Here is a 13,081-nt window from a genome sequence, read left to right as displayed (position 1 = left end):
TGTAAATCAGGTAATATGTAAAATGCATTTGGGAAACTCCCCACATAAGGAACTCCCTTTGTGTAAGCCCAGAGGCCTTTCCAAAAGCTTTCCAAAAGAACTGTTCTATTACATTTTTTGTGCAGATCTCCACATCCACATGTTGGAATTAGTTCTATCAAGGTATTTCATTAACTCCTTGCTGTGTGTGGGCTTATGAGGGAATGAGACGCATTCCCTCATAAGAGATGGGTGGAGACAAAAGCAGAATGAGCATTTGGACTCCTTAGAGCAATTTGTTTTTTCATTCTTCTTAGAAGTAAAAATGCTACCTCTAAAATCTATACCAGAAATGATCAAGGTAAAATATGGCTAAAAGATGTTTGATTTACAAAAAGCATTTTCAATTTCAGCCTTGTGACCTGGTCCAAGATTTCTCTTGTCAGAGCCTCAGTTTCTCAGCTGTGAACCTGGGTGGGATGGGGTAGAGGAAGGACAGATCAAATATCTAATGAAATTGGACTAAATTTCTAATGTTTCTTGCATGCCTACAATTCGATGCCCTCAGGAAGCTTTAGGGCTCATACATTTTCCAGCTGTCAGACGGAGTTAATATATGTCTTCCAAAAGTACCAGATTACTTCAGGGGAGTGATTGAGGATATGGGAAATTGGGCTCATTCTTTTCCTGGATATAGGGAGAAACAAAGCCATTCAACATTCAGGGACATGTTTTATGTTTATTTGGACACTATCAAGTTACTTAGCAGGTGGCTTCCTCCTAGAATGTGCCTTACTCATTTATTAATTGAATAAAAATGTTTGCACATGTAAAGAAACAATCTATTTGAATGGGTTCCTTTTGTAAAAACAAATGATTTGGGACGCCTGGGGGGCTCAGCTGTTGAGCATGTGCCTTCGGCTCAGGGCATGATCCTGGGGTCCTGGGATGGAGTCCCACATCGGGCTCCCCGCAGGGAGCCTGCTTCTCCCTCTGCTTGTGTCTCTGCCTCTTTGTGTCTCTCATGAATAAATAAAATCTTTTTAAAAAAATAAAACAAATGATTTATATATGAATGACCATTCTGATGTGTACATTTTAAAAATTTGTGTTTTCATACACTAGGATTGCTTAAAGCAAAGTAGACCTTTCTAGTTCATAGACTCTAGAGCTACAATAGAGTGTAGAGCTCACCCAGCGTAACCAATCCCCAGATCTCAATTTCAGGGCATGTAAAATACCGCGCAGTCACTGAATTGAGGCGAATTATGAGGGCAGTGGTCCAGAGTGTCAGCAACTTAGAAGAAGGGTTGGGGGGTGGAATGCAAGCCCAGGGGACGCCTGCCACTGGGGACAGCTTGAGGGCAGAGTACAGCTGGAGAAACAAACGGGCTATTCCTGAAAAGTGGGAACACCTGACAGTGTGACTTTCAGTAAGGCAAGAGCTCACAGTAAATGCAGAATTTTACAGGAATTAATTATTTACAGTTACTCCCTCCAGATACATTCCTTGCAGAAAGATCAACAACTCAGGGTGCAGTGGGGATGGTTGTGAAAAGCCAGATTACAGGGGCTGCCACTGAAAATCCTCCACTGAGCCCCCACCTTCTTCAACTCCTTTTTGGAGTCCTAAGAAAACGATTCTAAATTTTTTGGGGTGAGATGGTATGTAAAGGCTAGTATCCAACTGATGCTTGGCAAACAGGCCATTGTTTCCCATCAGAACTAAGCAAGTTTTACAATTTCAACATTTGTGTCTCAAGGAAGTTACCACAGTTCCGTTCAACCCTGGGACAAATTTGCAGCGCAGTGTGCAAACGCCTCTACTCTCTGAGTCTTGGTTTGCTTGTCTGTAAAAGGGGTTATCTTCTGACTTAGGGCAAGTGAAATGGCCGGAATTCTTGTCAGAAATAAAAGCCTACAGGGGTTGCTTTAGCACTTGAAAGGAATCCTTTCCTACCTTTGGAGCCTTTCTCACTGAGTTAAGCTTCTAGCTCTTTGAGTCTCTGGGTCTTTGTTTGCAAAGCCATTTATTATCTGTGAAGCTTTGCCTTTTTGATATGGAATTTCAGTAAAAGTCTGTAACCTGCCTGTGTCTGTTTCCTATTATCTCGAGCAGAAGAAACAGTGGAGATAAAATGATGGGTTCGTTCTTGGAAATCTCCGTTCCATCATTCCAGAATTTTGTGATCACCACGATGTAAACTCCCTCAGGGCACAGACTTGCTTTTGTGAGTCCCTGTTTTCCAGGCATCCAGAACACAGTGTACCCAATAAACATGTTTGGATGGGTGAATGAAGGAAGATTTATAGTAGATACATTCTCTTGTTCTCAGCCCTCACCCAACTGAACATTATGATCCAAACTGTTCTTTTGTAATTTCAAGAATATACCATGCTCTCCGGGTGCCTGGGTTTGTTTGAGTGTCCCGCTATAGATTTCAGCTCAGGTGGTGATCTCTGGGTCCTGGGATTGAGCCCTGCATCCGGCTCTGTGCTCAGCAAAGAGTCTGCTTCTCTCTCTCTCTCTCTCTCTCTTTCTGAAGTAAATGAATAAAAACTGAAATCTTTAAAATATATATACCTCGCTCCCTTTCATACCTCAGTGTCTTTGCATGTGTGGCCTCTCTGTCTAGAAGCATGTCCTTCCTCTACCTGGAAAGGTCCTCTGCTGACCTTCAACCTTGGGTAGGTACTGTCTCCCCCACGAAGATCTCTCTGGATCAAGATCTCTCTCTCCTCTGGGTTCACACTGCATTTGACACATGCCTCTACTGAAGTGGCTTTTCTTACCAAACTGTAGTTCTTGGATTGGTTTTCTGCTCTCCTCTCCCGCCCAAGGTTTGAAGCAATGGAGGCCAGTGTCATCTCTGATAGGTGTTCAAAAATCATGTTTCAGAATAAATGGTTTCGTAGAAACTTTTCAGGAGGCCTTCACAGTACCCAGTATTGTGGAATGCTTAGAGTCTGGGCATATTAATGCTTTTTGATTGATTTGCTAGATTACCAGGTACTCTACCATGCTTCGGTTTTCTTAGCAGATACAGGCTGAACTCTGTCTTCAATGGCATAATCGTAGTCACGTTTTGTTCCTCTGAAACGTAGCATCTACCAACAATACAACACAAATACACACAAATTAAAAGGAAAAAAACTCGATATCCCTATGCCCTAAATGTCCCCCACTCCACCTCTCTCTCTCTCTCTCTCTCTCTCTCTCTCTCACACACACACACACACACACACACACACACACACTGCTTTTTCACAGTCCAGATGAAGGTCCTAGAAGAATGTTTAACACAGTAGATGCTCAATGACTATTTAAAAATGAATAGATATTGGGACACCTGGGTGTTTCAGTCAGTTAGGAAGATGATGTCTGGCTCTTGATTTTGGCTCAGGTTGTGATCTCAGGGTTGTGGGACTGAGTCCTGTGTCGGGCTCTGTGCTTAGCACGGAGTTTGCTTGAGATTCCCTCTCCCCCTCCCTCTGCCCCTCTCCCCTCTTGCACTCTCTCAAAATAAAATAAAATCTTTTAAAAAAATTAGATGTCACTCACTTGCTTCACTGCCTAATTTCTGGAAGAAGTGGTGTAACTTTGCAAGCCTCCATTCATACTTCCTCTACTCACTCTTGAACTTCTGCCCATAGCATTTCTTCTCTGGCTGCTCCACTGCAGTTTTTCTCTTGGAGATCACCAGTGACCTAATTATAAAATCTAATGGAATTATCTCAGTCTTTCCCCTGCCTGACTTCATTATAGCCTTTGGCATCATTTATCTTTCTGAAATGTGTGGCGTAGTTGAAAAAAACCATGAGTTTTCCAGTAGAGAGACCCTAGCTGAAAGGTGTGCCCATCCTCTACTTGCTAGCTGGGTGAACTTGGGCAAGTCGCCTTTTAAAATCTCTCATCATCCTAAAATGGAGTTTTGAAATCTCTTTCTCGGGGTGGCTGAGAGGGTTACATGGGATTTTGTGTGCGAACACTTAGCCCCAGCGCCTGGCTTTCAGTAGGCATTCAATAAATGTTGGCACCTTTCCTCCCCTTTACTTCCGAATCATCCCTCATTCTTGGTTTTCCTCCAATCTATGTCTACGAATAGATCTTCACAGGGCTTTTCTTTTCCTCTTTTCCTTGTCCGCCTCTTCTTATTCCACATTTTTCTCCTGCCCTATTTCAGATTTTCCCCCATCTTTTACCTGAACTCTTTGCCGTGTGTATAGCCGATATTCCAAAAATATGAAACACTGAATACGAGCCTCCAGATTGGACTCTGTGTGTCCCATATTTTGTTCCTCCACTACATATTTCACAGTCCCTAGAACTGATGGTCTTCAAACACAGGTTGATAATATCATTCCCCCTGCAACAAACAAAAAATTTGAATAGCATTTTTATTTTTTTAAAGATTTTTATTTATTCATGAGAGACATACAGAGAGGGAAGCAGAGACACAGGCAGAGAGAGAAGCAGGCTCCATGCAGGGATCCCGATGCAGGACTCGATCCCGGGACCCCAGGGTCATGCCCTGGAGGATCACGCCCTGAGCCGAAGGCAGGCTTTAAACCGCTGAGCCACCCAGGGATCCCAGCATCTCTTTGTTTAAAGAATAAAATCTAAACTTTGAACACTTACCAATCTGATTCTCATTTGGCCTCATCTCCTCTGTGTCCCTCCATAGGCCCTTAACTTACTGCTCCCTATTTTCAAAAAATGCTTCATGAGTATTGACCCCTCAGTGCCTTTATTACAACTGCTTCTTTATGGGCAGCCAGCGGCTTAGCACTACCTTCAGCCCAGGGTGTGATGCCAGGATCCTGGGATCGAGTCCCACATCGGGTTCCCCACAGAGAGCCTGCTCCTCCCTCTGCCTGTGTCTCTGCCTCTCTCTGTGTGTCTCTCATGAGTAAATAAATAAAATCTTAAAAAAAAAAAACAACTGTTTCTTTATTCCAGAATGCCCTATTCTTCTTTTCTACTGGAATTCGTACTTTATCTTAGGTACGGATGCGTCCACAGAGCCAGCCTCCACCACCTCTTTCCCTCTAGTTAAAATGTAGCGATCTTCCCACTTCTCACACCTCTTTTTCACTTATATTTTGCACTTAATTAATCCTGCCTTGCTCCACCGTGTGCTTCAGTGCCCAAACCACGCCTTCTTTGTCTTGCTGCACTCTTAGCAGTTGGTAAGGAACCTCACACAGTGCTCTAGCTTAACAGATACTTGTAGAATTAAACTTGAGTTGGAAGTCAACAGGAATAGTCCTGCTTCCTCACGGGGGTATCCTCAGGGGACTTAATTCAGGATAACAGAGACTCACGTTTACAGACCACTTACTCTGTGCCAAGCACTGTTCGAAGTGTCCTATGCTGTTTGAGTGCCCACGACAACCCAGGGGGGAGATGTTATTAATCACTATGATCTTACAGGTGAGGAGACTGCGATGGAGAAATTAAGCAACCTACTCCCAAACCAAACAGTTAGTGAGTGGTGGAAAGGGGTCTAAAGCTCAGATAGCATGCCTTGGGCCTGTGCACTTCGTCACAAGGTTGGAGTGCCGATGGCATTTGCCACTTCCAAGGAAAGCAGCATAATACTCAGACCATGCCACCTGCAAGGACAGCAAGGAGACAGATAGGGTGACGTCAGGAAGTTTCTTCCGGCCTTGGTTTGCACAAAGACCGTCCTTGTAAGGCTCAGAGGACAAGAAGATGATGTCTGCTGTGCCTTGGTATCCCGGTGTCAAGAGCACAGGGCAGCCAAATGTTGCTGTGCAAAAAAGTCTTCTTTGACTCTTAAGCCTTTTGATGAGCAATTAAACCAGGGAGGCTTATCTGGTGACCGTCTTTCTCCCGAGGTGGCGTCATTGTTCACCCTGACCCCTGCTAAAGGCTGGCGGAAGTGCTTTGCCAACCTCAGGCATTCCTGGTGGCTGAGAGGCCAAGCCAGCGCCCTGTCCTAGGGACCTGAGACTCCACGCAGGCCTCGTGCCATTTCCTTTCTCTTCCTCAGAAGGAGATGCTGGGCCTGGTGGCTGGCCAGCTGTGGTTTTATTGAGATTTGTTCAGCCAGCACGCTCTGGCCTCCTCTGACCACACAGATCCTGTGCAGTTTCCCCTGACGTCTTGGGCAGCTAGTACCTCCTCAGGGAAATGAGGTAGGGATTACTGAAAGGAACAGAATGCAGATGGCAGGTCTGTGAGGCCCCAGCTTCTTTCCAGCTCTTCCTCTTGCTCCTGTCTCCCCACTCCTGGCTCCTTGTCCTGTCACCACCCTAGTGACAAGTCCCCGATTTTCTGTCCCATCATGCAAGACATTACAGTCGTTTATGGGTTTCAGGGAGGTGTTTAGGATCCAGTAATCAAGATGCATAAATGAACTGCCTTTTTTTTTTTTAAAGTGAGAATCTGGGGCCTCACAGATCCTTGGTGGGGGGGTGGGGGACTGGGCCTTTAAGACATCATCTCTTTCCTGCCACTGCCTTTAACTAAGCTCCAGTTACCTTTAAAGATGTTCAGAGAAAGCCATTCTACCCATCGTTGGTCATACATTCCAGTCCCTAACTGGATTTACTCTCAATAGATGTTTATCATCCAACCTGAATCTCCCACACTGAGCTCTACACTCACTTCCTCTTGCTGGCAGCACAAGGAGAGCTAGAAGGTAGGACCTCCCATCCTTCACTTTGCATTTAAAGAAGGATAATAACCCCGCGCCACAGCATCATTCACATTTCTGTCCGATTTCCAGCTTCTCTGGTAGTAACAGGGTCCACTCGGTGCATGCCTGCTGCCTGCTTCTTTCCCTTCCTTGTACACAGGTCAGCCCTTGGGTTTGGAAGTTCCCTCGTCCCAAGCTTGCCGGTGGGGACCCTCTGGATTGTGGCAGCAGTGTTGAGGGGGACACTCCTGGCTTGGCTCTTGGGAGTTGCCAGCCCCTGGGACCCCTTGGGCAGTTGGGATGGTGGGTCCCTGGGGTCTGGCCCTTTGCACATCAGTGGGATAGGCACTCAGGAGAAATCTGGCTTCACAGCTAGTATTTTTCACTTAGGTTCCCTCCTGAAGTTTTGGCTGAAAACCAGACTATAGTTAGTGGGTCTCCAGAAGTAATGGACAGGTGTTGGGTGTCTTGTGTCTGCAGGAAAAGGGAGCCTGAACAGCTGAGCATAAACAACAGTTGCTTGGTAATATGAGCTCCTTTCATTTAAAGTCAGAGGCCTGGCTGCGGCTGGGGGAAGGGAGGCCAGGTTGTTCTGGCCACCACCTGTCTGGGAGGCCAGAGGTGAGGTCAGCTTCCCAGAGAGAACCACAGAGTCTTCTCGGAGCCAAATGTGGGACAGTGGCAGGGAGAGGAATGCAGGGGCTGAGATTTTGAAGTCCTAACCCCCATGCCGCCAGCTGCTTGGGGAAGTTATTTTTCAGCATTCTGTGCTTCTATTTGCCCACTTGTCAGACAGTGGATGGAACTGAATAGTGGCCTAGAGCTTCGTGATACACCCAGCCGAAGTGAGGGCTGGTAAAATTCGGGTGCCACGGGGGCCCCCCTGCTTTCCGGAGCTGATACGGTTGCTGAGATTCCGGTGGCCTCCAATGGGCTCCCAAAGACCTGGGTTCAAGTTCCGGCTTTGTCTTTGAGATGATTATTATTTATCTATGACCTTGGATAAAGTTTTGTCTCACTCCTAGGTCACTGGGAAGATAAAATAGTATGTAGGGACGTCCTTTACAGAAGCGTAAAGGTTACTATGCCACAAAACACCCAGGATACCGAAGAGAATCTAAGAGAGGAGAAACTTGGTTCTTCCCTCAACACGCTTGTTGTCTGTTTAACAGTAAGGATGGCTCGCCGTCTAGGGGCTCTCATTTCTCAAAGCAGTTCCCCCTTTATCATCTCACTGGGTCATGCCATGGTAAAAAAAAAAAAAAAAAAGACAAACAGGTGGCAGGGGGCCGGGGGATGTGGTTTGAACGGGGGTTTTAGTGGATAAAGGCTTGAAGGAAAGAAGGCAGCAGTATGCAAGGACAGTGCTGGGGACCTGCGGTCCTCTGGGCATCTGCTTGCTGCTCAGCCAAGTGAAACCATTTCAGATTTCGTTTGGAGGAGGTTTTCCCTCAGGCCGGGTGAAATGTAAATGATCATTCTCAACTACTGCTGTGCCCAAGGCTTAGATTAAATCTCCCAGGATTTTTAGATTTTAGGTCCAGAATCCTATTGTGGGTGGGAAAAGCGGCTGCAGTGGGTGGGAAGAGGGAGCCTGGTGACTTTAATTCCTTCTAGGAGGCATCCATTTAAATTCAGAGTGCTCAACTTTGGGGGGGGGGCCTGGTCCCCCTATGAGTCCACCCCCCATACCCATCAAGTCGATTAGCCCTGTGTTGTGGATCATCATGTTTGTGTTTGTGTGTTTGCTTTGTGTTGTTTGGCTTCCTGTTTCGGCAGGCTCCTCAACAGGCAGGTTCCTTGCAATGGGAAGTTACTGGATCCCCTGCAAAGCGCTTGTCCTTGGAGGAAGTCCAGGGCAGTGAGCAACTGGCGCCTGGGCTTAACTCCGTATCCTGAAGTTTGGAGTTGCCATCATGCGCCCTCAGCATTCCCCGGGGCCGGAAGAAGCATTCTGTTCCTTGCCAGGCCGGACACCTGAAGGGGGTTTCTCCTTTCTGTGTCATGTCCGGGAGTTAAAAAAGTGATACCAAACCACCTTTGAGGGAGCCAATGGCCGGATGTGGAGAGTCAGAAATAAGACGAGCCGATGTTCCAGGGAGTCATTTACAGGTGGGCCTGGCCTTGGCTTTCCGGCCACGGTACCTCTGTCCCCCAGCGCAAAACTTACTTCCCGTCGTTTCCTGGCCTCTTGGACATTGTGCAATGTCCTGAAACCTTGAGCTCCTCTCCGTGGGTCATTCCAGGGCGTGATGGACCGACCCATGGCCAGTTGTCATACTTGATGTCTCACTGGCCTGCAGGGACATATTTTCTTGCAGTGAGTTCTTGTAGTCTTTGAGAAATGTGCTATTTGTTCAGCTTTGGGACACTCATGAAATGTTCCTGCATCCTCCATGCTGGTGGGGAAGCTGGGCATCAGCTCTTCACTGGAAATTGGACTCATAGAGTCCATAGAGGGGCAGAGAAGAAATCGAATCGAATTGTGGATTCAGCGGTGCATTCTTCTGTGCTCCTCCTGGTCTATCTGAAAGCTACTGACTCTACTTTGTGGAGAGGCGATTAGTGGAGAGGCTTATGCTCTGGACTGGGAGGGAGGAGAATGGACCATACAGCCTCTGCTCTAGAAGCTGGGCTGGTTTAGGCTCAGTCCCAGGTGGAGAATGCCTCGTTCAAGTGGATCAGTTCTCGGGCCAGGCTCTCAGGGCTGGAGGTACTTGGGTCTAGGGAGTGAGTGGGTCAGCCTACCTTCAGACACTGCCCGGGCTGATTCACTTCCCGGGTTCCATGACCTGGGGGACATCTTAGACTTTCTGTGACTCAGTCCATACCCCTTGCAGGTTGAAGCAGAATTGAATCATCCCCCAGGAACGTAACTCCCAGGGGGCTTTGCTGGATGCTTTGCCTTCTGGGTGCTCACCTTCCAATAACTTCATTGTGTGCTTGGGATGGGGCTACAGTATTGACAGGGCAGCTCAAGATGGAGAGGGATCAGTCCCTGTTTCCTTGCTGGTCCTGTGTGTCCTGTGTCTCTCAGATCCTATTGTCTGTCCTTCCTCCGTAAGTCATGTCCGCTGTCCTCAGCTTATTCCACAAGAGAACCCTTCTCTCCTCTCAACTGGTCATTTTGGAAGCAGCCTCCAGGGAACCTTACGGGAAGGGGAGGGGGGAAGGGGCTCTGACTACTCCCAGCCTTCCCGTGCACCTGCCTGCCCTCCCAAACCATTCAAAGAAAGCACTTTTTCTTCGAAGACATCCTGCTGAAAATGAAAAGCCCCCTGCTTTCCCCTCAACCCTGGGTCTTGGGTGGCCTTGGGGAGTGAGGACTGAATTCCTGATTCCTCCCTTCCCCCAAAGAAAAAGCTGGGCGTTCGACTAATGGGAGCTTGCCTGGCCAATCGGTGCTTTGAGAAAGTTTGGTTTGTGATCCTGTTTCATTAGGCTGATTGGAGCAGCCGGTGCGCGGAGGTAGAGTCCCTCCCCAAGGGGCTCCGCGCTCGGCTGCCCCGGCCGTCGCTGCCGTGCGTGCCCCTTCTGGACAGAAGTGACCTCCCCTCCCCTCCCTCGGCTCCCCCCTCCTGCTTTTTTGTTTCTGTTTTTATCCAGTGTCTCGCTTCCTCTCTCTCCCCCCGCCCCCCGCCCCCCGCCTCCCGCCCTCCGCCTCCCTGCAGCGCCACGCCGGCTCCGCAGCCCGGGCGGCCGACCGCGAGCCGCTGAGAGCGCGCCGAGCCGCCCCTGGGGCCCCGCCGAGCCCCGCCGAGCCCCGCCGAGCCCCGCCGAGCCCCGAGGCGAAGACGCCAGCGCCGGGAGAGCGCGCGAGGAAAACAAGCGGGCGCCGCGGGAGCCCCGGAGGGCGGCCGGGAGGGGGGCGCGCCCCGGAAAGTTGCCCCGCGGCGCCCCGGGAGCCGGGCCTGCCCCCCGCGCGGCTCGGGCGGCGAGGGCGCCCCCGGGAGCGGCCCGGAGCGCGGACCCCATGCCGGCGGCCAACATGCTGGAGAACCTGCAGCCGCCCGCCCTGCAGGTGCCCGCGCCCCAGGGCGCGCCCGAGGGCGGCCCGCTCTGGTCCAGCTCGTCGACCCCCACGCTCCGCCGCCGGCGCTTCAAGATGCGCCGCACGAAGAACGTGCAGGAGCAGAGCCTGGAGGCCGGGCTGGCGCGGGAGCTGCCCGGCGTCCTGGCCCCGGGCAAGGAGTTCCTGCAGCTGCCGTCCATCGAGATCACGCCCTCCAGCGACGAGGACACCCCGTGGTCCAACTGCTCCACACCCAGCGCGTCTCCGCGCCGAAAGCGCTTCCTCCTCCGCAAGTGGCTCAGGGTGAGGGAGCGGAAGGAGTGCAGTGAGAGCAGGTACGTCCCCGCGCCGCCCCTGCCCCACCCCCCCGCCCGCGCCTGCAGCCCCCGCCCCGGCCCCCGGGGGGCGTCCGGGCCCCCACCTCGGCGGGCAGCGGGGGCGCCCTCGCGGCTGCTGCGCGTGTCGCCCTCCGCCCCCCTCCGGGGCCGGGGCCGGGGCCGGGGCGGGGGCCTGGGCTGGGGGCCTGCGACTCCCTCCCCGTGGGGCTGCCCGCCGCTTTCCATCTCATTCCATCCTCTCTGCAGAATGAACAGGAAAGCCCTTGGCAGCTCGCATCTGTTGGGTCCTTAACCCGGGCAGGTCCCTACAGCCCGCGCCGGGCATCAGGAAAACTCTGCGCTAGGCACCACTGTTGTTCCCGTTTAAGACGTGGACACAACCGAAGCCGAGAGAGGTTAAGGGGCGCCTCCACCCTACACTTACACCGCTGAACTCCGCTTCAGTTTTTATGTTATCGTGGCCACAACCAGCTTGCCTGTCCTGGCCCACACGTGGAGTGCACCTGCTGGAACATGCAGGTTGAGAGAGGCACATTTCCTACTACAGAGAGTCTTCGGACTTCTAGAGCTGCTGTGGTTTGTGGCAGCTCCTCCCCTTTTTTTTCCCCTGGGTTAGTGTGGCATCTGAATAGTGGGAGAAGTTGTCCTGTCACCCAGCGTAGAAAACCATAGGGCAGGTCCATACAGCCTTGGCTAGGAGGTGTGTTGGAGCCAAATCCACCGCCTGGTTGCAGGGAGAGGGATCCTTACAGGCTCTTTGATACCATGGACTCTGCTCCTTTAGACACTCCAGAGTTCTATCTCTTAAGGGAGGTTGGCACCCTTCTTTGGGCAGCTGAAGGATTGGCCACCTTGCCCAGGACTCCTCCTCCCAGCCTGTCCTGTTTCATCCACATCAATTCAACCAGTGTTTATTGAATGTTCTCCTGAGCTCCATCTGGTACCGGCTAATGTTGATGGGGTCCTGGAGGGCGAGCAGGGAGGACTGGGTAGAAAAAGGAGGTGCCAAGTTGTAGGAGGAGGATGGGTGGAGACTCGTGTGACCAATTGAGACAAGTGAGTTTCACTCCTCTGGAGGAGGTGGAGCCATTGGAAAATAGAAAGATGCTGAAAGAGAGTCTCAAACTGACCAATACAGACAGGTGGTAGAAAACAGCAGGAAAAGTATGAGGCCGGGGGCATGAGATCAGGAAAGAGGAACAGTATGGACAAAGGCAAAAGAAGCAGGGTGGTGGCACCAGGCTGGCTCAGTGGGGAGAACCTGTGGCTCTTGGTCTCTTCAGGGTCGTGTGAGCACCACATTGGGTGCAGAGGTTACAAAAAAAAAAAAAAGAAGAAGAAGAAGAAGAAAGAAGTAGGCCTTGTCTCTTTGAGGGGACACTGAGGAATTGGTGGGGTTATGATAAGCTTTCCACAATCTCTTTTCCTTTAACTGGAAGTGGTTCTACTTTCAAGTGCGGATGTAGTTTTTTGTGGACCTGAGGATAATTCTTTCTGTCTGGTGCCCCATCCTGCTGCCTTTTCCACAGAGTCGAGAGAAGAGGAGCAAGCTTATTTTTAAATTTCTTCTCTTCTTCCTTTTTCTTCTCCTTCTTTTAAGATTTTATTTATTCACTAGAGACACAGAGAGGCAGAGACATAGCCAGAAGGAGAAGTAGGCTTCCTGTGGGGAGCCTGATGTGGGACTTAGTCCCAGGACCCCACGGGTCAGGACTTGAGCCAAAGGGAGATGCTCAACCACTGAGCCACCCAGGTGCCCCCCCTTCTTCTTCTTTTTTAAGGTAATCTCTATGCCTAGTGTGGGGCCCGACGTCACAACCAGACTCTACCAGCTGAGCCAGCCAGGAGCTAATCTTGAATTCAGTGCAATCCCTATCAAAGCACTGGGTGTTATGCTATATGTTGGCAAATTGAACTCCAATAAAAAAAATTAAAAAACATAGTTCATCATGGGTTGTCAGCTTTCCTCTCAAATGCGAGAGGCCCTCATAGAGAGCCTCCCCTGAAATGCGAGAGACCCTAATAGAGACCCCGTTTTGGTTTGGGGATTCAGCACACATATTGAGGACAGAATATGGGGAAGAGTC

General features: G+C 50.3%; 1 protein-coding gene across 3 annotated transcripts in view; it reads left to right on the top strand.

Moving 5' to 3' along the window:
* The first annotated feature begins 10,617 nt into the window (after positions 1-10,617).
* GRAMD1B (GRAM domain containing 1B) overlaps positions 10,618-13,081 on the top strand; it is a 167,542-nt gene continuing 165,078 nt past the window's right edge. For 2 of the 3 annotated variants that reach the window (XM_038535847.1, XM_038535846.1), the window contains exon 1: positions 10,618-10,991. In XM_038535847.1, coding sequence (XP_038391775.1) covers positions 10,618-10,991 — 374 coding nt within the window. Of the gene's footprint in view, positions 10,992-11,240; positions 12,376-13,081 lie in introns of those variants that run through there. The other variant, XM_038535848.1, reaches the window with a different exon arrangement.

This window comes from Canis lupus, chromosome 5, assembly GCF_011100685.1.
Source record: "Canis lupus familiaris isolate Mischka breed German Shepherd chromosome 5, alternate assembly UU_Cfam_GSD_1.0, whole genome shotgun sequence".
Taxonomy (NCBI): domain Eukaryota; kingdom Metazoa; phylum Chordata; class Mammalia; order Carnivora; family Canidae; genus Canis; species Canis lupus.
Note: the sequence above shows the minus strand (reverse complement) of the source record. Positions and strands in the feature narration are given on the sequence as shown.